General features: G+C 46.8%; 2 protein-coding genes across 3 annotated transcripts in view; one reads left to right on the forward strand and one right to left on the reverse strand.

The window, feature by feature from the left end:
- Positions 1 to 8,308: 8,308 nt before the first annotated feature.
- Positions 8,309 to 23,701, reverse strand: part of Pex23 (tectonin beta-propeller repeat-containing peroxin 23) — a 62,314-nt gene continuing 46,921 nt past the window's right edge. For both annotated transcript variants that reach the window (XM_075868857.1, XM_075868856.1), the window contains exons 18-23: positions 16,251 to 16,387; positions 14,359 to 14,539; positions 13,055 to 13,190; positions 11,954 to 12,156; positions 10,978 to 11,097; positions 8,309 to 9,571 (exon numbers count right to left, since the gene is read on the reverse strand). In XM_075868857.1, coding sequence (XP_075724972.1) covers positions 9,527 to 9,571; positions 10,978 to 11,097; positions 11,954 to 12,156; positions 13,055 to 13,190; positions 14,359 to 14,539; positions 16,251 to 16,387 — 822 coding nt within the window. In that variant the 3' untranslated portion in view covers positions 8,309 to 9,526. The remainder of the gene's footprint in view (positions 9,572 to 10,977; positions 11,098 to 11,953; positions 12,157 to 13,054; positions 13,191 to 14,358; positions 14,540 to 16,250; positions 16,388 to 23,701) is intronic.
- LOC142767358 (neprilysin-1-like) lies at positions 20,105 to 23,679 on the forward strand. Its single transcript, XM_075868861.1, has one exon. It carries the CDS (start codon positions 20,202 to 20,204, stop codon positions 22,551 to 22,553), a length of 2,352 nt encoding a protein of 783 aa, XP_075724976.1. The 5' UTR covers positions 20,105 to 20,201; the 3' UTR covers positions 22,554 to 23,679.

Genomic DNA, 23,701 nt, shown 5'->3' on the forward strand with positions numbered 1-23,701 from the left:
TCCCGGTAGGTGGCTCGAGAGGCTGCCGTCAAAGCGAGCGCGGTGCCGGGTGGACCCGGATGCTGCTTCTTAGAGGATTCACGGCATCTCCAAAAAAAAAAAAAACAAAAAAAAAACTCCGTAGCTTGGCCAACCTCACCATCATCCTCTCCACGGAGATGCTGGAATTTTTTGTTGTTGTTTGCAGGTTAGTTCATCTACCTATCACGTTTATTTTCATTTGTTTTCTTTTTAGTACAAACTTCTATTTCCTTTCTTCGAAGCATTAGAAGAGAGAAAAAACAAAAACAAAACTGCGGAAGTCGGGAAACCGCTAAACGGCCGGTGCTCGCCACTTTCCGTTCTTGAGCGCGCTTATACGCCTGCGATACGCCCAGTTACAAGTTCCTCAACCGGAGAACTACGGGTCCAGCGCCATCAAAACGATCCTGGCCAGGCTCGTTGATGGGGAAAAAAAAGTTTATCGAGCGAAGCGCGCGGCGGCCCGTCTGTTTATAAACGTAGAAGCGGGTGCGACACCTTATCATCGAGTGTGTACAGCGGCTATCAAGAGCCGATACGACAAACAGGTGTCAACCCCAATTACTCTCCCATTTTTCCTGGAAACTTGGGCAGCGATACGCCGAAGAAACAACTTAAGATGTCACCCTTCAAAGCCTTTCCGTATTTTCTCTCTTTTTTTTTTGCATAATGAGCGCGCGCAGCAACGCATGCAGTGACAAGAACTATACGCACCGAGTCGGCTGTGAAAGCAATCGGATCTCGCTATAGCGGACGCGACGATCGTCGGAACTCGTTACAGCGTATCGATCGAAGTATCGATCGAAGTCTTTCTCTTCCGGCACCCGTGAAGGCCTTTTCGTAAGCGGTCCGCAAAGGGCGTAAGGCGTGCCAAAAGTTCTCTGCCAATAAACGCGTCCCACACGCTCGGTTTTCCTTGCTCGTAAAACTCACTTCGCGTTTGAGAGGCCCACAGAGTTAAAGGCGGTTCCTCTCGTTTCGGCGAAGCGCCCGTCCGCAAGGCCAAAGTAGCCGCTTTTGCCCTGACGACGATGTGGGAATGTATGGTAGCATTTAAGAAATCAAAAACAGCGCGTAAACCGGGCGGAGCGAAAGAGAGAGAGAAAGAGATAAATAGAGAGGAAAGGCAGGAAGGTTAACCAAGCTTGGCTCGGTTGGCTACCCTACACTTGGGGTGGGGGAAAAGGAGAATAATAGAACGGAAAGAGATAGAAAAGAAGAGGAGTAAGAAGGAGAAGCATGAATAGTCAGCTCGAGACTACACAGCACGGTCTCGCACAGTTCTTTCACAAGCGGTCGTGAAGTCTGGTGGTCCTTAAAAAAGAAGCGCACAACGGCTTAGCTGACTGCCGATTGGAGGTTTATTGAAAGAAACCAGTAGAGATACTTGAAAAAAAAAATGCGAAAGAGCATTCAGTTAGCAGCCAACGCCCATCCTTCTGTCGTAGCTGCTTTCACTTCGTACAGTTTAAGCGTTTTTTTTTTTTTCATTCCTCAAACGACATGTAGCAAGCCACCCGTCTTTCACCGCTTTTTATGTTTTATATGACAATGTAGATAAGAAAACAATGATGCCGTATCCAAATGTTATTTCGCGAGGCTCTACAAGTGTAAAGACAACAAGAAAGCTTCGCGTCAAAAAATTCACTTTCAAAGGGTTGCAATATAGGTGTCCTATAAATGGGAACTTAAACTGCAAATGCCCCAAGAATGCACGACCTATAAATGCCGATTTCAGCTTTCAGTGCTACAAGTATTTTTAAACGATTCCCACAGACGCATAGCATAAGTAGTGTGAACACTATCTTGTATGCTAAAGATAATAATTGCAAACCTTTAAGCAGTTAGCGTGGCTCTTCTGCACAGCCTTCTGCATAGCCACCATCTTCATCGGGCAGCAAAGTATCCTATAGGGTGCTGTTCGGGAGACGATCAAGTTTCGCCATAAGGTCAAATTTCGCAATGACGGCATTTTAAGCCACACACAGAGGCTGCTACACCACTCTGGGCCAATCAGAGTTGACCAATGGCAAAATACGACATGGCAGACTTTGACAACGCCCGAAATAGCTAATATGCATCGATTCTGACGTCGATGCTGTATCGGCAAACCTGTTTTTTATTTTATTCTTCGCTTCTTTACAACTGGAACGCGACCTATTATGGTAGCATTGCAGCACTGACAGAGTCTTACTCAGAAGGCAAAGATGATTAGAAGGCAAAGACGATTAGAAGGCAAGGATTACCCTGGCGTTATATGGCCACCAGTCAATCAGTCAATTTGCGGGGGGGGGGGGGGGGTAGTCATCTTTCAATCGTATTTGTTTGGGGGGGGGGGTTGCTGAAAATATACAATGACAATAGGTTTTTTTTTTCTAAAATAGCCGTAGCCTTCAGCGAGTGTCCCACCCCCACAAAAAAAAAATCTGGCCACGGGCCTCCTTAAGGCAGAGAGGTCAATGCACCACCCGTCGCAGGGTGGGTAAGAAACGAATTTTTAACAGTTCTCGTGTTTTTTTAATAGTTTTGTTTCATACAGGTGAGAGAACGACATCAATAAAACATAGCACGTGTGCACACAATATACGTGCGATTTTAACTAGAAACAAGACTCTTAACGAGCTTATGGCGCGAAAAAAAAAAAACACGAAAGAAGGACAAGCGGTTGTCCTTCTTTCGTGTTTTTTTTTTTTTTTTTCGCGCCATAAGCTCGTTAAGAATGAACCACCTCGCCCAACAAGTCACTCTGCTGAAACAAGACTCTACAGGCAAATATAGGGCTTCATTCACAAAATCTTTTGTCTGTAAGAGCATATCTGGAATCCATCGTCATCAACGAAGCTATTGGCTGGTCTTCATTACACATAATGTAAAAAGTTTTTTCTGGATACAGAGCTTAAATATTTAGGCTGCCTGGTATTCAGACTTGCACAAGCACTATATACAGAACACGCCGATCTATATCAAAGTATCGTACAGTTTTGCTCGCCACGCAGTCACAAAATGCTCTAAAGCTTAAACATTTCCTCAAATCACGTGCTCGGGAAACTGCATACTATTAGCCAGTTTCGCACTGAACAGCTCAGCTCGAGACAAAGAGGGGAACACTCTGATGCGTGTTACTGTTCATCACTATATTCACTGTACTGTTTTCTTTATTGTGCCTTCTAACTATATGTGAGTGCTAACCCGTCCTAATTGGTTTTCACCTACAAACGAAATTTGTCTGAAAATATCAGTGTGCGTTTTTTATTGTGCCTAAAGCTGGGCTGTCCAGAACCAGAGATTCCGCACCAACATGCAAAGGTGAACGCTGACGCCGAGAGTCCCGAACGTGTAGTATAAGAAAACTTTTGAAAACTGGGATAACATAACCAGCCTATGATATACAGTCCAACATGTTTATATAACATCTGTCACAACAAGCAACAATCTAAACTTTCTCAGCACGCGTACAACTATAAATATGCACGAGTAACATTTAAAAAAGAAACTTAACTGTAGCCAAGCAACGAGAAAACTTGGGCGAAGTTGGTGACGTATGGTGAACCACAGCGCAGCTACGAAAACAGGGCGCTGTACTTTTAAATGGCTTATTTTGTTCGGAAACGCGGATATACAGGCGATACAGAAGATGAAAAAACAACACAGAAACAACAAAATAGAGAAAGAAAAAAGAACACAGGGTATATGGGCAAGAAATGAAGCCTATGGGAGGTATTCACTGAGCTCTTCCCGCCAGGCGGCGCCAGCAAGTGCGCCGACAACGCCGCCTAGCCGGGGTCTGACAGCGATCCGGCATATGGCAGCGTGGTATTGATACAAGCCATCATTAACATCAACAAAGGCACCATAAAGGCGATGAAGATGTCGATTGAATAAAAGCTCGTGGGGGGTTGTTGCCACTCCGCCGTCTTGGTTCAAGGACACTGTGTAATCCGTCTACAATCGGTAAATACATTTCTACCCTCTGCCTACCCTCACCCCGTGACATTTTGGTGGAGGTTCGGGGTAGGCAGAGGGTAGAAATATATTTACCGATTGTAACCAAGATGGCGGAGTGGCAACCCCTTCACGAGCTTTTGTACAATCGTCATCTTCATCGCCTTTATGGTGCCTTTGTTGATGTTAATGATGACTTGTATCAATATTTTGCGGCGCTGCACATTACTAACTTGTTCTCTTAGAAAAACTATCGACATAACACACGATGCCAAGAACTACGGTTGTGATACGACGATGATGATCGCACGCGAGACCAAAAGTTCAGTGTACCACAAGTACGGCGAATGCCGCGCTAGCGCCCCTAGCGGGATGACGTCACGTGAATACCTCCTATCGCCAATAAACGCTATCAACACGCGCTCTGTCCAGACAGTTCCTACTCTTTCTTGACCAGTGCTGTCGATGCCACACTTACGCACTGCTCGCGCCAGCGGTCAATCGCCGCTGCCTCGATTGGTTCCCGGTTAAGAGAGTCTGAACATTTACCAATTATGCGGCAATTCTCAAACTGCAGCTCCGAGGTAAATGCGTAACACTGCACGACAAGGTGTCTGGCCGATTTCTTTCGTAAATTATAGATGTTCCCTGAGCCAGTTGTGTGTGTCGTTCGTATATCGTTTTCGCCTTCGTAGTTCCACCGTGGCTCACCACTGAATTGGTCAAAGAATAGTAAAAATAGTAACAAGAGACAAAAGGACACAAGCTACGTCAGCGAGCACAAATGCTACGAGCGAATGGTCAGACTTCAGGTGGAGTAAGGGTGTCACGGGTTATCACGCCATTACACGAAAATTTCGTAGACACCTGGAAAATGTAATATACCGAGCTAGCTCCAAATTTGAACGCATGCTATCATTTTTTGTCGTCCGCGATAACTGCGTATCAATGACCCGCCACGATAGCTCTTATGGCACTCGACTGCTGGACCGGAGGTCGCGGCATCGAATCTAGGCCACGCCAGCAGCTTTTTCGATGGATGCTTCAGGCTCGTGTACTTAGATTTAGGAAGTTGTTAAAGAAGCCCAGGTCGTCAAAAATTTCCGAATCCCCCCACTTTGGCGTCCCTCATTATATTATTGTAGTTTTGGGACATTAAACCTTGACCATTATTGCTATTAAGTGCATATCGATGATAACAGCAGAACCGCATATGTGATTTGTCATAAGCGTGAATGGCATCTGAATAGTTTTGAGAGAAAAGCACGATCTGCCAAAGTCCCCATGCTCAGTGTATATCATTCATTTCAATAATACGTTCTCTTTCCTGCCCCCCCCCCCCCTTTTTTTTTTTCACTAACAGCGCTGATTTTATGAACGTTTGGTCAACAGCAGCCCGATTGGGGATGGAGATTCCAACCGTAATCGTTTTTTAAGTGCGTATGCACTTTATAAGCGACCCTGAATCCACCGTCCACGGTGCGCCTCCTCCTCTCCCCTAGCAACGGCGCGAGGAGCGGAGAGGAGCGTCTGTAGCAACGGCGCAGCGACGTCACACACCACGTGATTGCGCACGCTCCGCCCTCCGCTCCGTGGCTGCGCGCCACGACTTGCTCGAGATCGGCAAGTCGTCATAGGTATGCATCCATCGCAGGCATCAACCTCGACTGCGATACCTCCAACAACGAGTACAACGCAATCGAATGCGAGCGTTGCACGCGTCGTTGAAGATGTCGCGCCGGTCGAAGACAAGGCAGCGCCGCGAAGGGCCCGTGATGCCGAGCGCAAGCGGGCGAAGCGGGCCGCGGACATAAACATCACTATAGTGCGAATTCACTCTCACATATACGCGTAAACTCACCAAGATTTCCCGAGAGGGTCTAATGGTTCCCGGGAATCGCAATGTGATCACACGGGGGAGTTTACGTTAACTCCCTGGCGAATGCCAACGGATTTTAACTTTACTCCCCCTCATAGCATCTCCCCGTGCATTCGCACTTATACATGTTCAACCTCGGGTAAATGCTTGGGAATTTTATCTTATAGAAGTCACTGCTACAGCAAAGTTCAAGAGTCAACCCTACAAACGAGTGTCTCAGTCGGTCCCTCCTTTACTTTTTTTTTTTTGCTTGCCGACTCTATATCACTCTCACAGTGTGCATTGTAACTTTTCAGTGACAACTGCGCTCTTCAAACGCACAGAGAAGAGTGTGACGGTACACAACGGGGGTGAGCATTCGTACACAGCGAGCGCTATTTTTACTCGCTGGCTTTCGCGACAAGCTGGCTAGCAAGGGTACGTCCAAAGCCTTGACAGAACGTCCTAATTATATAAAACAAGCATTGAATAAAGTGAAAAAAAAAAGCAGAAAAATGAAAGGGCTGACATGTAGGCTCTCGTGCATGGACCTTCTTTTTTAACATACTTTGCTTCAATTTATGGGTGTCAATGTCCCAAATCGATTCACTTGCACTCTTGCACTTAGCCTCCACCGAAATGGGACCGCCCCTAGCGGAATCGAACTCGCGTCCTTCAGGCCAGCGTCCTAGCCCAGTAACCATTTAGCAACCGTGGTAACGCCGCACTGCGGTTGACGTATACTTCCCGTTTCTTTGAACCAGCATTATTTCTCTGTCTAGACGTACAAGAGTCCTTATAAGATAGCAATTCAAACTGTGGGATGCCTAAATTAGAGTTAAATGCGACAAATCTTCCAGGCGTCAAGAATTACCCAGCGCGTAGCAGCTCTGCATAAAAGGACTAATTTGAAACCATTCCATTTCCATAAGCTCCGGGCCCAACTGAGAGATTGTGTGACTGGCAATTATGTACAATAGTGAGTGTGAGTGATTATAAATAAGGGCCGTCAGACGTGCTAAAATGGCATTGAGCGCATGACGCGCCTCTAAAGCTAAGTACCCCTCTTACTTACCCCTATGAGGATACACATTCTGCATCTGGCCAATTAAGAGCTCAGCTTGTGAATAATGGTGACATGATGCATGCCATGATTTCATGTTACCACCTGTCATTCATATTCATGATACAGATATATCTCGCCATAAAAAATTTTGGCATTTAATAATTTAAGCTTTAACTTAACCATCAGATGCCTTTGCTAAATATATGCAGTTAATGTGATATCCGTATGAAGCGAAAAAAGTGCATAATAGGAAACTCGAACTGTCACTTCAAAACCCTGAACATCAGTGGTGTGAATGACAACATTTTGGGCTTGGTGTGTTTATTTACAAGGTCTAATGTGTGTGCTATGCTAGCCATGCTAGTCACTGGTAATCCTCTGTTCAACCCATGCTTAAAATTTTATTATTTCACATGTTGCCGAGACAAATTTAGACTAACAGGAACTATGAATTTTCTCATTTCGAATAACCTGGCTATAGATGCGAAGATAGTATTACTACTAAAAAATCTTCTCGAGGCCACAGTTCTGGTAATTCCTTTTCTTTTCTCATTAAAAAAGCTAAGTAGTCCCACAGTAGATTACGTAATCAGCCGATTGGTGCAGCCTAATGTCAAAGGTCAGTCTCTAGGAGTTATGCTTTCCAAGATCTATGGCCCACCTATCTCGGAGGTTTTATGCCAGCTGTAAAAGATATTAGGATCTGCATAATTTTTCGGCAATCTGCAATGGAGGCATTTGTTTACCTGTTTCAGGGTGAAAATCGTCTACATTTAAAACATTTTTGCAGCACGTTCACTCCCATTTCAAGCGTAAAATATTCCAAAAAAAAGGCCCTGCCTCACCGAAGGGAATCGTGAGGAAATTCGAACGCATTGGGTAGCGTCCATAACGGCATTTCGCACGCAAGAACCCAGCATTACAAGAAAAATGTTTTTTTTACACCGGGCAGCCAATAGCGCCCTTCACCGTACGTGCGTTTTCTTTTGCGAGAAACGCAGTATGCATTTTCAGCTCTGGTGGCTAGCATGCACGGTTAATAAGTACTATGAAGTAAATAAAACAAACAGCATTCTAGGCGTGGCATTAGCGTTTCACAGTGGCCTCTCGAGCCCACTTTTCCGGATGTTTTTGAGAGGCACCCAGTCAGCGAACGGTCGAGAGTGAGGTGCGAGCGGATGGGAAAGTGGGGCGAAGGGAGGAGAGAGAGCGAACGGCGAGAGAAGAAGCGGCGAAGCACTGCACCTATCCTCTACTACATTCTCTTGCACCACATGCTTCGCTTGCTAGGGGCGAGGATAAGCGCGCGCGCCCGCAGCTGTTCCTATGGGAGAGGGAGTGAGAGCGAAGAGGTCACAGCTGCCGGCACGCGGACACCATTGCGGACAACGGCGGATGTCTGACATAGCCTAAGAAATGCATTCGCATTTAAAACTGCTCCATGTTCACATTATCCAAAAGTAGGCTTCTTCTATACTCTGGATCTTCACTGTAGCTGGCCTTTCAAGTTACAGTGTCATCCAATCATACAACTACATTGTCATGTAAGTACCGGTAACATCAACAAGCAAGCTGTGTAGATAAATAGGAAGAAAACAGCACGCACAAACATTGTCTCTGCTCTTCATAACTTATCCACAACCTGAACAAACATGAACATGACTTCAATGTATCTACAGCCACTCTCACATCAACATGCAGGAAGATGACCAGAACGCATGACATTTTTGTGATTGACTAATGTCAAACATCTGCACACCATGGCATAAAAAAATAAGTGGCTGCTCCAATATCGCATAGAAGTGAAAATCACTGAGGGTGTCCGAACACCTGAAATCTCGTATATGAAACAAATAAATATGTGCTAACTTCACATTCGATTTCATGGTGATATTCCATTATGACAGGAGTTGCAAGGATGGCAAAAATTCTAGAGTCTAGCACTTATGAAACACAAGTTGTGTTAAGTATCCATCTTAAACCAAACAGCTGAAACCTTAGAAAACACTGCTTTTTATCCTTCTCCATCTCTACTATTCTGAATCATTCTAAATCAGTTTTTTCCAAAACTAAAATACCAAATTCCAGCAAACGGAAATAACAGTCATTATGTGACAATTCCCCTAACCATTCTTTTTTAAATTCTAAACAACAAGGTATTTGGCATTTTACTCAAAACGCAAAGCACATATGAACTAAAAATATCCTACTGGACAATGTGTCACAATCAAACATGCTAAAAAAATGACGTGTTGATTCCATGATCAGCAAAATGATGCAAGTGTACATGACGAATGATGAGATCGTCCCAGCTACAGCTTGCCCATAAAACACTATGGGCAAAAAGTCGTGGGCAAAAATGTCACACTGTGGACGAACAATGACTTCCGGGGAACAACACCAAAGTAACTATGATGAGCGCATAATAAGCAGTGAGAACGTGTTATGTATAAATTCTCACATAGATAATACTAGGGGTGAAAAGTTCGCAGTCTAAAGGAAATGGCTTTGAAGGGAACGCACGCCCTAAAAACGATGAACTTTGGTTTGTAGCGTTGCACAATCTAAACTGACAATCGGGGAGGTGCCTTGAGTGGAATTATCTTTATAATGCTTTTCCATGTTCCAGACTTAAGCCTTCAAGACCTTGCACAGCCACGAATGGATACGTGCCGCCAACTCATCTGTATAAGAAAAAAGAAATAAATACGGAGGTTAACTCAGAAAAAATAGTCCCATATTGTTCTCATCATTGCTTTTTACTGATACTTCTATCTTACATTTCGAGACACTAGGCGAGCACAGATACAATTAGCAGTTCTCAACACCTGACAAGCTCTAAGAGCTTTTGCAGTTTTATTCACGATGTTCTTTTACTAAAACTTGCATCCTACATGTAAAAATGTTCTGTAAATATAAATCCACCTGACACTTCCGTAGTAGCACGCATGGTCTCATATTTTCAGAACACATTTTAACAACTTCCTTAACTATATTATTGTAGTGCTACATTTGACAAGGACAGTACAGAGGAGAACATGACAGGATGGGTGCTGTGCTGTCAGCACCCGTACTGTCATGCTTTTCTTTGTACTGTCCTCGACAAATGTAATGCTAGAATAGTTTAATTAAGTATGCATCACTAATTAGCCCTGCAACGTGTTTTCATATATAAGCTTCAGCGAACAACAAACGTTCAAAATAAAAGGGAAAGGCATGTGCAACTAACATTAATGAGAAGGCAACTTATGCTTACACTCAGATCTTATTATAACGAAGTGACATATTACTTGAAAATTGGTACGTTATATCCAAACATTCGTTATAAGAGTACATTCGTAACACTATACCTACTGAAAGACTATTCTTGACTTACTTCATTATAACGAGTATTTCCTTATATCCGGGTTCATTATCTCGAAGTTCTAGTGTATAAGAAGAACTTTTTTACAGTGTACTGAAAAAGATTCATGACAGGCAAAGCACCACAAACAATGCCAAGAAAGAAAGAGACACGAACTCAGTACCAACTCACCCAACTCTTATTACTTTAAAAAACTAAGATATTTTATCACAACATCAGCATCGTAAAGACGAAAAAGCAAAGTGTCATGGTGGTGGCACTACCTTGAAGTGCCCACTAGGCTTTCTGTGAAGTCGAAAACTTGAAGTAGTGCCCAGCCACAGTTAAATTTTGACACTTAGAAATGAGCATTTTAAACGGCCAAACGCTAGCAGTATAATAGGAAAATTTCTGCAACTTCTAAGCCGCACTAGCTCACATGGTCACATCAGCCTCGAGAAAGACAAACTCGATTGCCAAAATGTCGGCTCTAGCATTCACCTCCAGTTTATAAATTCTTCATTGCAAAGCTTGCGTCTTCTCATTCTTGCTTTTCTAAAACTTAAAGCACTAAACATTATTTTAAGAAAGTCAGTTAATAAGCAAGAAATATTAAAGGACAGGAGCGTGGCCTTCACTTTTTTCTGTGATACGCGTTTAACACGCAGTCAACTCGGAGTTGCCCAAAAACACTTTAAATGTTAACTTAATATTTCGCTTTACTTAATGAAAAGTAGAAGAACTCACCCCATATCCTGTTTCCCATTCCGTTCCAACAGGATTTTCTTCTGTGATGCCTTTCCGCCTTGCTAGAACTCGGCTCAGCAGGACTCTTTTGTTTCGTATTACATCTACAACAGCCCATACCTGGTTTACGAGGGAGAAAAAACAAAAGGAACAATAATTTATTACGAGCTACTTCAGGAAATATCACGTAGACATCACACGCTTGTTATAAACTCTTATTATCGACTGTCCCATGGAGTGTTACGGATGAAACTGTTGCACCTTGTTACATGTAATACTGCATATTTGTCACGAGCACTCGTTAGTACACTGTGACTGCTATTTACAAAAAAAATATTCGCAGGCTAGCTCGTGGACATCTCAAAACCAATTATGTGCTCCATCAAATGTAAATAGCACACGCTGTTCAAGTATATTGAACTGCGACATTAAATACTATATAAAATACATGATATATTTAAACACAATCAAATCTTGGTACAAATAAACTGCACACATATACTTCCGACATGTCTGATACACATTATAAACGTTCAACTCTTACACTCTGACAGTGGTTACACGATCTCTTTATTTGCTCTCCTATGTGAAATAATTGTTCATACCCGGTACCTTGTTATATCTGCCTACATTATACAGAGGTCTCATTCTGTTTGCTGCCAACCGTTTTTGTTTTCATACATCAGACACTATTTTTGTGTCTAAAAAAATAGCGGTAGGGAAAGTCTGTCTGGAAAATGACATATTCGGTTAGACGTAAAAATGTAAAGAACCAAATGTTATAGTACAGGGTGTAGAAAAGCAGTGAAAAGTATAAAATGTAGAACAACACTGAAACACAAGAAAGGACATGAACCCAAGCGTTGTTGTCATCGATATATTGTGTCCCTCTTTGCACTGTATTATACATTCCACATGGATCCCAGTTCAACCAGCCAATTAGCAATCATAATCAGCACTTCGATGAGCTATTCACCTGGTCGTCTGGGCCTACGGAGACAGCGTGGACATTTTCCGACATCAGGGTCCACGTGGTGCCTTCTGGGAAATCGTCCAGGACCTCGGCACGACGCCACAGCTTGCCCGAAGCATCGATGGCACATACGGTGGCATGTCCTGCTGAAATCTTTGTCAGCGTCGTGCTACTTGAAGGAGGCTCAATGTGGAACCACATAGTGCCTGAAAGGTGAGAGACGGGAACAAGGAACCTCGCTGATTACGCTTTTAACAAAAAGTGGCTGCAGCTACAGTCGGCCACTAAGGTAAACGGAAGCTGGCCAGCGCTTGTACCCTGAAACAAACATACAAACAGGCGACTGCTGCTACCAGTCAAAACATGAATGCCTCCACTAATAAGACCACAATTGTCCTCGATAAGCACACAGAGAGCAGAGATGGCACCACAAACGAATACCACTACGGAATAAACTAACTTAAAGATTGTCTCCGCGCGTGCTTATGAACGTGTACATAACTTTTGCAACATGTGCACGACGCAGTCAGCAGGCAACAGTGCGCCGTGCTATTCATGGAACGAAGCCTCACGGAGAAAATAAAAGACGCGATAAGCAGTAGCTTCAAATGCTCGTTGCCACTCGTGATTGCACCACCTCATACGGAGGAATGGACATTAGAAGGTAATGCCATGCGTAATGACAACCGATGGTGTAGTCCCCAAGCGCCCGCATTGAAATCCGTTGGCACCCCCAAAGATGGCGGAGAGGGTGTATTGTCTTCTTTTGGTACCTGCTAGTCTAAAAACTTCTGTAGAGCTTTCACGACTAAGTAGTCCTGGAAGCCTCTGGCGACCCTCAGGCTACTGGTTGATCGCCAGAGCCGTCCAACCCGAGAAAAACCAACTCCAACTGCAAGTGCATCGCACGGGGGAAGGGGGGAGCAGACCAAGCCAAGAAAAACAAGCCCACTCTGGTTGGCTCTGGCAGGCCGCAAGCAGCCAGAAGTGGAAAATGGAAGAGCCCTATTGAAGCCTTTACCCTACTCCTTGTGCAGTAACCTGAATGTGGTCCTTCAGGGACAACAAAAGATGATGATGATGCATGAGTGCATGGCTGCTTACCTGTAGGCCGCTCTTCAGTTATGCCATTGCGCATGTAGGCCCAGCCGTCCTGGCCAATCGCCCACACCCGGTGCTGGGCGCCGACGCTGATGGACTCAAACTGATGTTCCGCAGCCACGTGCATCCATGCCTTGCCCTGTATGGCGACAGCGGTAAGCAACTGAAGAATATAACATTTCAAAAATTCAAGAACTTTTCTTACATGCCGAAACTACGACCGAGTTATATGAGGTATAAAATTCTTGAACACTTAGTGTCCCTGGAGCCAAAGCTTCACCGAGCTCGCTGGTCTACTCCAAGGCTGCGACTTCAAGGATGCACTATTGAACAAGACACGACCACTTGTCTAAACTGTGGCTTCAGCAGCACTCCATGTTACGTAATTTCGCACTTATTCAAGCTTTCACCTCCCCTTGAACTTCGATCTTTTTTGTGCTCAGTTATAGGTTATGCAGTAAAAATGGTGTATGCAATGGCCCTCACCAATGGCCCCTCTTGAAAAGTTGGGGGAATGAGAAGAGGGCCAACTGCATTCTTTGAAAAGTGTTTAGTTTGCCAGCAGCACATGAAAGTTCACTCAAGTGAGTCGAAACGGCCACAAATAACCTCTAGAATGTTGCCTACGAATACAGGTGTGATAGATACCAGCTAAAGAAAGTGCTTGACTGTAAAATTCATGCATATAGTGATGCTACTGTAGTAAAATGTGTAAACATAAATTGTAATGTGTCTGTAAGTATAAAAATAACTTATACAGTTTGCATGAGGTGCATTTCGTTGCTTTTTATTTCAACACAGGCGTCCATCTAATGCAAGGAGAAGGGGAGAGGGCACCATCATAGCATGCTGCCTAGCATAATGCAGGATCCCACACATGCCAGGGAAAGGGGCAAAGTGGGGAGGGGGTCCTGTGACTGGCACTGTGGTTCTTTTTGTGACCTTCATTTCTGAAGCCAAACTAATGAAAATGCGAACTCTCCCACCAAGTATGATTTCCAACAAATTCACTCAAATTTCAGTTCTTGCAAGAAAAACAGAGCAAAAAGTGAAGAAGTCAGGAATGCACTTTCCGGCGAAAAAACACCAATTATTACTCACGTATTGATGTTGTGCCTCAGATTTTTGTAATATTTGCTTTTTGATTGATAATGTTCATGAGTATAAAAGCAGCCACTAGACCGAAATGGTTGGGCATTGAGCAAGGTTTTAACTTTTGCCGGGTGGCTGAATCAAATGACAGAAAGACAGACAGACCAATATATTTGCGTTGAAGATCCGAAAAAAGACTTATCGATAAAACCCACCTGCGGGCAGTCTGGTGTCACACCCTTTCGGTAGACGGCCTCTCCAGTTGAAGACACTGCCCACAGGGCAACGCCCCTTTCACCCACATGACCCGGCCGGGACTCGAGCGAAAGTGACACGTCACGAAGGGGCATCGGCTCCACCTCGACCCATGGCCCCGTGGTGTTCAGTCGGCAAAGTCTGCTCCCCGTAAATGAAGGCAACAGGACAAAAAAACTTCAGCCAGCTTCGCACCGTGAAAACCTTCGGACAACGAGTTGCAACAGCATGAGTGTACGTGCACGCTGGCTAGCAACATCATGCGGTGTCCTAAGTCCACCGATAAACACGCTCAAACATTTGCAGCATTATCATCACCTCATTTTTGTTTATTTTTCATTCACTCCCCATCTGGTCACATGATCTGCAGCACGCTTTCTACTACTACTACTACTACTTCCAAGGTAGACTAACACAGCTGTGTTGTAGAAATAAAACTATGCATTGTATTTTCTTATACATTTTTGTATTCTCTCAGTTATTTAAATCACAATGTCTTCCCTGAGACTTTCACGAAATCTCTCATTCCTTTATTTCCACTGAAGAACCCAGATTATGAGAAACACGGTACAATTGCACATAGGCGACAGCCATTCTCCGCTCTCTGATGGGATGACATACTACCCTCCTCACACAAATATCGGTATGAAGACAAGCCACAGCATAACTTCAACCAAGCATGCACAAGTTCCCGAGTACATCAATTGGCACATACTTGCCACGCACGGCTGCACCAAGGCGCATTGGCCAGACTCGACCGGCACTAGGAAACACATAAGAAAGGCATACCACTCCACCTATAAAGGGGCTCTACAAGGCTTTTAAAAGTGGTAATTAAATCAACACACCCTCGAAGTTTATTGCCTTACAAATTGTCTGCTGCAAATGTTTTAAAAGATATGTCAAATACCAGCGGAGTTGAGGAATTTCTCGCATATGCTCCAAGAGCTTTCTTTCTCTTTTGTTTCGCGTAAATTCCCTGAAGGATACATACAGGTGGTTAGAGGAGGAGGGATGCGGAGGAGAGGCAAAAAGGTATATATCCGTTGGTCAGTGCGCATTCTAGCCTTGTTGCGTCAGCACACCGTGCATCGCTAATCAGCCAGAACCCAAGTCTGGTTTGCTGCTGTGTACAATAGTCGGTTACCACGCATGTGCCTTGTTATGCTTCCCTTCACCTGCGATCACGGCGTTCCTTCATAAAGGAAAGCAGACCACTTCATGCGACATTCCTTTGTGCACATGCTTTCAGCAAGAATGCCACATTAAAATGTTAATTTTTCATTCTCATGGCGCCTTTCTCTTCCATGCTGGAGCCTATTTGGGCCCAACGTAACAAGATAGAGCACTCTCCCTGTTTCCTCGGAACATGCGAAGCGGCTCACTTGCCCGCGCTGCGGCACAGGCATGTTGCGACTATGTTCCGATCAGTCAATGACCGTGTCTTCTGAGTATGTGACGCAATTGATTTCATATATTCGCCGTCATCTCTCGAGAGAAGAGTGAGCCATTTCTCGCTGACTGAAAATTTGTTGCACATTCATTGCCACATGCTGCATAGAATGTTAAACCACCACAATCGCAGGAGGCTCGACTTATTCAGGCTTGACCATATTCAAAATGCTTTGCAGAGCTTTAACTCTGCCGTACGGCCTCTAATAAAAATCCAGCGATTGCACTGCCAACAAGAACAGCACATCTTTGGGTGGTGGACGGCATAAAATTACGATGCCACTTCCTCCGAGTGAGTCACACAATTTTTTTTCCTCCGAATGAGTCACACAATGGATGCCACAAATCAAGAGTTTCAGTGACAGCTCAACTGTAATTAACAAACAGTTCAACTGTTCACCTGAACCACCGTCGGCGGCGCACGTAGTCGGTTATGCCCTTGGAGCCATGGTAGGAGAAAGGAAAGTCTGGTGCGTACTGCCACCCGTTCTTGTCCACGCCTCCCGGTGTGTGGTAGTCCACCTGCCAGTCACTCACCTGCAGAGACAAGCATCTCACTCTAAGCATGTCTATCCTACCAACATTAAAACATTTTCCTTTCAGTTTACACGCTTTGGGTCAACTTCCTCTTTCATGCTTCAGTTGCCTCCCAAGTGTCATTGGCGTCGGAGGTGAATGAAACAAACAAAAGAAAACTGCCGCCCGCAAGCGAGAAGAAACGTGTCCCTAAAAGGTGCGTCGGTCATTTGCGTATTTGTTTGCCTGGGTTTTCCCATAAATGATGCTCTCTCGATCGCGGGCTTGTCGGCGATCAATCGCTTCCGATGTCACTTATGTGAATACAGACTAAACGCCGAGACTACTAAAACGAGACCACTAGTAGTCTCAGTGGAGTGCTGTTTTATTGTGATAGCAATTTGGACACTCTCGGCTGAATTTTGCCGCCGGCGTCACTGTCACTCACCGTATCTGTATATGTATGCTCACAATATATATATATATATATATATATATATATATATATATATATATATATATATATATATATATATATATATATATATATGAAAACGCAACAAAGAAAAGTGTTTTAGAAAAAGACTCTGGCACGCAGAATCGAACGTGGGACCTAGGAGTCCCGAATGCGAGGCGGCGTTAACCACCGAGCCTCAAAGAAGCACCTCCTTCATTGTTGAAACGGCAAGCTATTTATATCTACCACTTACTGCTGGTGATGGGCATCTCGGGAGGGGGGGGGGGCTATCGTGTTTAGAGTATTACCAGCAATATGGCGCAATGAGCGCGCGTTGCCACATCGTCACGACGCGGCGGCGCGAGCTCTTATCTCCCACGCGTACTTTGCCCCGCGGACAGGGAGCAGGGTCGACGCTAACACGCGCGCTTATCTCGCGGTAGGGACAATCGTACAACTTGGCTGGGCTTGGGTTTTAACCGGAACAATTTTTTTTAACCGGAACTGTTTGTGCCGTCGCCACCGTCATTCACGTATATGTAAGTATATATATACAGGGAAGGATGCGCCAGCCTCCTCTTTCTGGGGAGAAAACATCGCCTTTCCGACCGGGGTCGTCTGCGCGCGCGCTTATGTCGTAAGCGATTAAGAGGGGGGGGGGGGGGCTTACAGTTTCCGTGCTATCGCGGCAACAATCGGCGCGCACCTTGTGCCTCCACAGCAGGCGGGAGCTTCTACAGGCTGCGCTCTCAACATGAGACAACAAAAAAAAATTGCCCGCAGCTTCCCTCGGGGGAACACTGAGGAGGATGCGGAGCATATAATTGGTTAACGGGGTGTTAAAGTGCGACTTACTTGGGTCGATGGCTAAATTGGTTAACGTGGTTGTGAAATGAGGTGTTAAATTGCGACTTACTTGGGTCGATGGCTAAATTGGTTAACGTGGTTGTAGGAGGGGGTGTTAAATGAGTGAACACGTACACACGTATGCGAAAGGACGGCGCTGGTCGAAGGGACGTCGATTATTGTGTTTGTGGATTCGTTGGAATTCATTTCACCGCGACCTTGGACGTCGACGCGCCGTACAAACCAACCGACGAGCGGCAACTGAGCGAGCGAGCGCCGACCTTGAGTATATATACAGCGCGACGGCGCATGCACTGTCAGCTGTTGAATGTTCTCGAAGGAGAAGCGCGCGCGCGGCACAGATGGCGACGGCGCATGCGCTGTCAGCTGTCGAATGTTCTCGAAGGAGAAGCGCGCGCTGCACAGATGGTAAGCGACGGCGCGACGGCGCATGCGCGCGCGTCAGCTGTCGAATGTTCGAGAAGCGGTGCGGACGGCGCGGACGGCGCACTACAAGGCGCGAGTATAAGATGCTTCCGCATCTAAAAAAAAACGTGCCAGAACTGTACCTTGAGCAGCCGTGTTCCCTTAATGCACGTTTACACTAGAGAGACACGACACCGATCTTGGTCAGCCGACTGTCTTTGGGAGTGTCTTTTTTTTTAAAGACGATAATCTTTCTTGGGGACCTTCGACGCAAAAATTTTGATCTGTCAGTCTGTACATTTCCCTGTTTGTCCACCCTCAACGGTACCGGGCACTCAGAACGGCACCAGCCGATACCCCAAACGGCCGACCCTATCCGCAGCGCCCACCAATGTTGCTCGAAATTCAGCGTTCATAGTTGTGCGATTGTCAATTAAAAAGCAATTATTGCGCATATCTGAGGCACCATAACAACACGTATATATTCTAAATGTGCGTCTTTTACTAAAAAAAAGCATACATAAGTCATTATAAAGAGCGTTTATCACGCTTCGCTGACCATGCAACGCTTGCACGAAAAGGCGAGTGTTTCCAACGCTTTGCTAAGACGACACGGTAGTGGCACCTACCCGTCGCCTTGCGTTCTACACCTTATCACCTCTGAGGCGGGCGCGCACGCCCGTCTCAAGGCCACGCGCTTTGTTTTCCAAAGAGACTGCCAGATGGCACTCATGTCTCACGTGTGACGTGACTTGATGCACTCGTTCGTCTCCGCTGCACGCTCGAGGCACTCTAACGCAGCGCCTCCATAGTACCATTCACCGATTTCTTGCGCAGAACACGAAATAAATGTTTTGTTCACTCTCTCCACACGCAAGACTATCGGTTTTCGACGGCATTTGCAGATTAACATGCAGATAGAGGGCCAATGTTTTGTCTTGACGTCGTCATAACGTTACGAGTAACTTATTTATTAAATTATATACGATAGACCGTGCTCAGCGAACGAGATGGCGAAAGTTCATCAACCACCAGCATGCGACGTCGTCGTTCTCTTTCATGCAGCAAGGCTGTGCCGGCTGTTGTGTATCAATATTTACACTACAACGACACAAACAGTCCACCGATAGTATCTGGAATACTGGATCCGTCGGCGCCTTGTCGTGCTCACAGCCTTTCGTTGGTCACTTCTGTAGTCATACTGGAGGCACAGGCAGCGACTAAACTTTCACACCTGCACCTCAATTTCAGCCATGCTCCCTGCTTTATCACTGTCCTCCTGCTATGGGGCACAGCCCCCACCATATTCCACGGCGTCGAGGAACGGGGATGGGGATACACAAAAGGGAAGCGAAGAAAGGCTTAGATGGAGTGCGCAAGATGCCTATTCAAACACTGTGGAAGCCTCAGAGGGGGCATTTTATCTCCGCCAAGATTTCCCCCTTCGTGGTCGTTGGAAGCGAATAGGGGCGAATTTTCGCTCAGCCACAGATCTCTCGAAGACAGGTCTGCCGATGCGTTTTGCTCGCGTTTTCGGTTTGTCATTATGTTACACTACGACGACATGCTGTGTTTTGGGGCGTCGTCGTCGGCATAGTGTGACCATGTGGTGTGGAGACTTCGTCAGCGGGCGACTCGTCGGCCGATGGTCTGCGTCCGCCTCGCGCCTTCGTCGGGGTCGTGCCAGTGTCGATTTGCTCTAGTGTAAACGCGCCTTCACACCAGAATTTCATAGAGTTACGTGAGATCAGATGCTAACCTTGCTATATAAAATATTCGAAAATGTTGCTGTCGCATTCACTGCTTCAACCTTTTGCCGAATTTTTTCATAAAAGTACTCAATTCTTGGCCAATCGCCAACAGTGGGTATTCGCCACAGTTGATACGTGAATAAAATGCAGCTCGGTAATTAAGCGCTACCTGTATATAGATAAACATCCATAATTTTACTATCTTTCCTGCCACTTCTTTCAGAAAAAGGAGCGTGTCCGTAATTTATATATTTTGGTTATTACAATTTGCAATTTTTCTTGCAGCATGACGCACGGACCTGTTCGAGAAGGACCACTCGCGTGGCGCTGAACGACAGAAGACGAAGATCGCGTCATGGCCCAGAATGCGGCGGCACAGGAAGACGCCTCGGACAGCGAGACCGAGCTAGAGTTTGTCACCGCCGACTTCACGGAACTGTGCCTAGTCGGCTTTGGTCTCGTTGCCCTCATCGTCTTGGTAGCGGCGCTCGCCTGGTACCTATTTTTCTACGTCCCCGACGAAGATGCCGGCGGTCGCAGAAGCCTTAACTACACGCGACTTCTCGAAGAGTCCATCACTCGGTCGGTGGCACCGTGCGACAACTTCTACCGCTTCGTCTGTACCGGCTGGATCCGGCACCACGGTAGAGGCGGTCAGCAACGCAGCGTCGCCAACTCAGTCCAGCGCGAAGCGCTGCTCGACGCCAAGGAGGCCTTCGAGGAGGCCGCCAGGAATAACTGGCGACGACATTCAACCGGCAGAACGGAGATCGACGAAGGCGTAAAGAGCCGAGACGTCGAGGATCGTCCTCCGAAAAACCAGTCAACACCCACGACGTCCGTGCGGAAGCAGAAGTCTACGCCAAGCCAATGGGACTCGGCTGTCCTCAAAGCGGCCTCCCTGTTCGAGTCGTGCAAGGATGTTGTGGCCAAGAGAAAGTCCGAGGCACGGAAAGTTGCCGAGTTCATGAAAAAGTACACGAGGTTCCCGGCCGTCGAACCGCAGGACTCGGCCGACCTGGTCGCCACGGCCATCGAGCTTTCCCTGACGTGGCGTATCGATACGCTGTTCGCTGCGAACGTCTTCGCCGACCTGGACGAAAACGGTCGACCCGCGGTCGAGATCAGCGAGAACGTCGAGCTTTTCCACTGGTTCCGATGGCGCAACGTGCTCAAAGACTCGGGCAAACTGGAGGAGTTCTTCTTGAGCCACCTGCAGGCGGTCCCGGACTTCCGCTCTTCGCATCACGAGTACCTCCTGAGCGAGATAGCCGAGGCCGACTCGCAGGTCATCCCTTCGCTGAGCACGGACGAAGCCCTGCCGATCGACCTGACGTACCGCAACTTGTCGGCGCTGATACCGGACGTCTCGTACCGCACGTGGGTCGACGAGATCAACAAGCAGACGGAGCCTTACTTCAAGGTGGAGGCTGAAGACAAGCTCAGGGTGCAGAACGTCCACTACCTGCAACAACTTGGCCGGATACTCAACTACACGGGCAAGCCACTGCTCATGCCCATATTTGTTGGCTGGACCCTGCTTCGCCAGTTGGCTCCAAGGGCTTCCTACAAGGCGGCCACCTTTGTCTTCAAGGACAGGGCGAGTTACGTCGGCGCCTGCTTCGCCTACGTTGTCGGCGCCATGCCCCTGGCGGCCGCATATCCTTACTTGAGCAAGCTGCCCACAACCAGAACTGAAGCAGTCGTCCGGACCATCGTCAAGGACCTCAGGCGCGAGCTAGCGGCCCTTTTCGCGAACGTGCCGTGGATGGACAACACCACGCGCACCGCCGCGAGCAACAAGTTGGCGGCTATGTCCGAGGTCCTCGTCAGACCGGCTTTCCTAACCGACGAAAGCGCCCTCGACGAGCACTATGCCAACTTCTCGACGCGAGGCGAGTTCCTGACGGCGTCGCTACAGACTGCAAAGTCCTCGACCAGACAAGTCATGGCGATGGTCGCCTCGTACCGGGACGGCGTCGTCGGCATCGGGCGACTCGAGTTCCCTCCACTGGTGGTGAACGCCCGGTACAAAAGGACGCTGAACGCCATCGTCGTTCCGGCGGGCTTAATGAGACCTCCGTTCGTGGACGACGACGCCTGGACGGCGTTCAACTACGCCGGCTTCGGCGCCGTTGTGGGTCACGAGATGATGCACGGCTTCGACTCACGCGGTCAGCAGAGGGACGCCCGCGGAACGCTCCGGGACTTGTGGACTACCGACGTCCGAAAACGCTACGACGAGAAGCTGTCGTGCCTGCGGCGGGCCTACGACGTCGCCAATTCGCGAGACGCCGCTTCCAACATTTCCTCGGTCTTCGAGGACGAAGACGTCGCGGACTTCGCGTCCCTAAGCGTCGTCCTGGGCGCCTACAGACGTCGGGCGTTCCTACAGCAGCACGGAGCGTGGACTCCGGCATCGTTCCTGGAGTTCTCGCGTGAACAGCTCTTCTACCTCAACTACTGCTTCAGACTGTGTTCCGCCGACGAAGGTCCCGCTCTTCTAGAAAGCTCGCCGCGCGCGGTGTACGCGATGGACGAGGACCGGTGCAACGTACCACTGCGCCACCTGCAGGAGTTCGCCGACGCGTTTAAGTGTGCCAAGCGGGACCCCATGCACGTCGAGGACAAGTGCTCCTTCTGGGACTTGCCCGTTGAGCAGCTGCGCAAGCACGAGGACGCACTCGCGCCCGAGTCCCTGAGATAAAACGTTGCGATAGCACGTTATCTCGTTCAGAAACTGATGATTACGAAAGAATACGCGGTAATAGCGTCAGAATCTATTCACCGTTAACGAGAGGCTTATGATTTTTGTGTCTAAATATTATACTGTTGTTCGCGTCATATCATAATTTGTCAATTTCTATGCATATAGCGAGACGCCTACGAGATTTTGTCGACATCAGACTCGGCGTCTCGAAACTTACATGCAGCATCTGCATCTCCAATTTTTCAAGGGCAGTTGCTATGCTTCAGGAAATGCGTGAGTCAACCGTCTCTACTGCTTCATGATAATTAATTATTGTTCCTTATTAGCATGCCTTCTTAGTTTCGCCAAGACAAGTCTGCGCAATGAATGTTTAATTTTTCGTTTTAAATGCGAAGCCTTTCTTAGTGATCTCCGGAGACTTTGAGAGTATCTATCTATCTATCTATCTATCTATCTATCTATCTATCTATCTATCTATCTATCTATCTATCTATCTATCTATCTATCTATCTATGTGGCCGCTTACGTTTGGGTGCTCTCGTGGTCACCCCCTTCACTTGGCGTGAACCAAAATTAGCATGGGAGGGTAAGATGAATTGACGAATATGACGCGCTGGTCAAGACATAAATAATGTCACAATCCCGTCGCGTACGTCAACAAACACTTCCCGCCACACAGTGGCACATACCCATGGGCGGGTATGTGCCGCTGGTATGCGGGTATATGCCACAGGTTATTGACACTTATTATTTACCCAGGAACAACGAGAACCTACAAGGGCAATTTTAACGCGTGAGCGTTAAGCAATACCCGACATCAGTAGCGTCGACCTAACGAAGGCATAGAATAAATGTCAGTGTTTAGAAAAACCTGAGATAGGCAGCGTTGACCCCCCGACATATGCAAATAACAAATTTCAGGGTCCCAGCAGGAATCAAACCAAAGCATTCAGCGTGGCTGTCTAGCATTTTACAACAGAGCTACGCCAGGTCTCGGAACTACTTTTCAAATAGACGCTAATCTTCGTGAAACGTCAATAGTGGTTGCAGTGGCTGCCTACTCAATTTTATAAACATTACGTATGTACTGCTTTGATAGAACTCCAGGTTAACGTCAATTGTGGTTAGGTGCCATGCTCTGAAGT

This window comes from Rhipicephalus microplus, chromosome 7 (genome assembly GCF_043290135.1).
Source record: "Rhipicephalus microplus isolate Deutch F79 chromosome 7, USDA_Rmic, whole genome shotgun sequence".
Taxonomy (NCBI): Eukaryota; Metazoa; Arthropoda; class Arachnida; order Ixodida; family Ixodidae; genus Rhipicephalus; species Rhipicephalus microplus.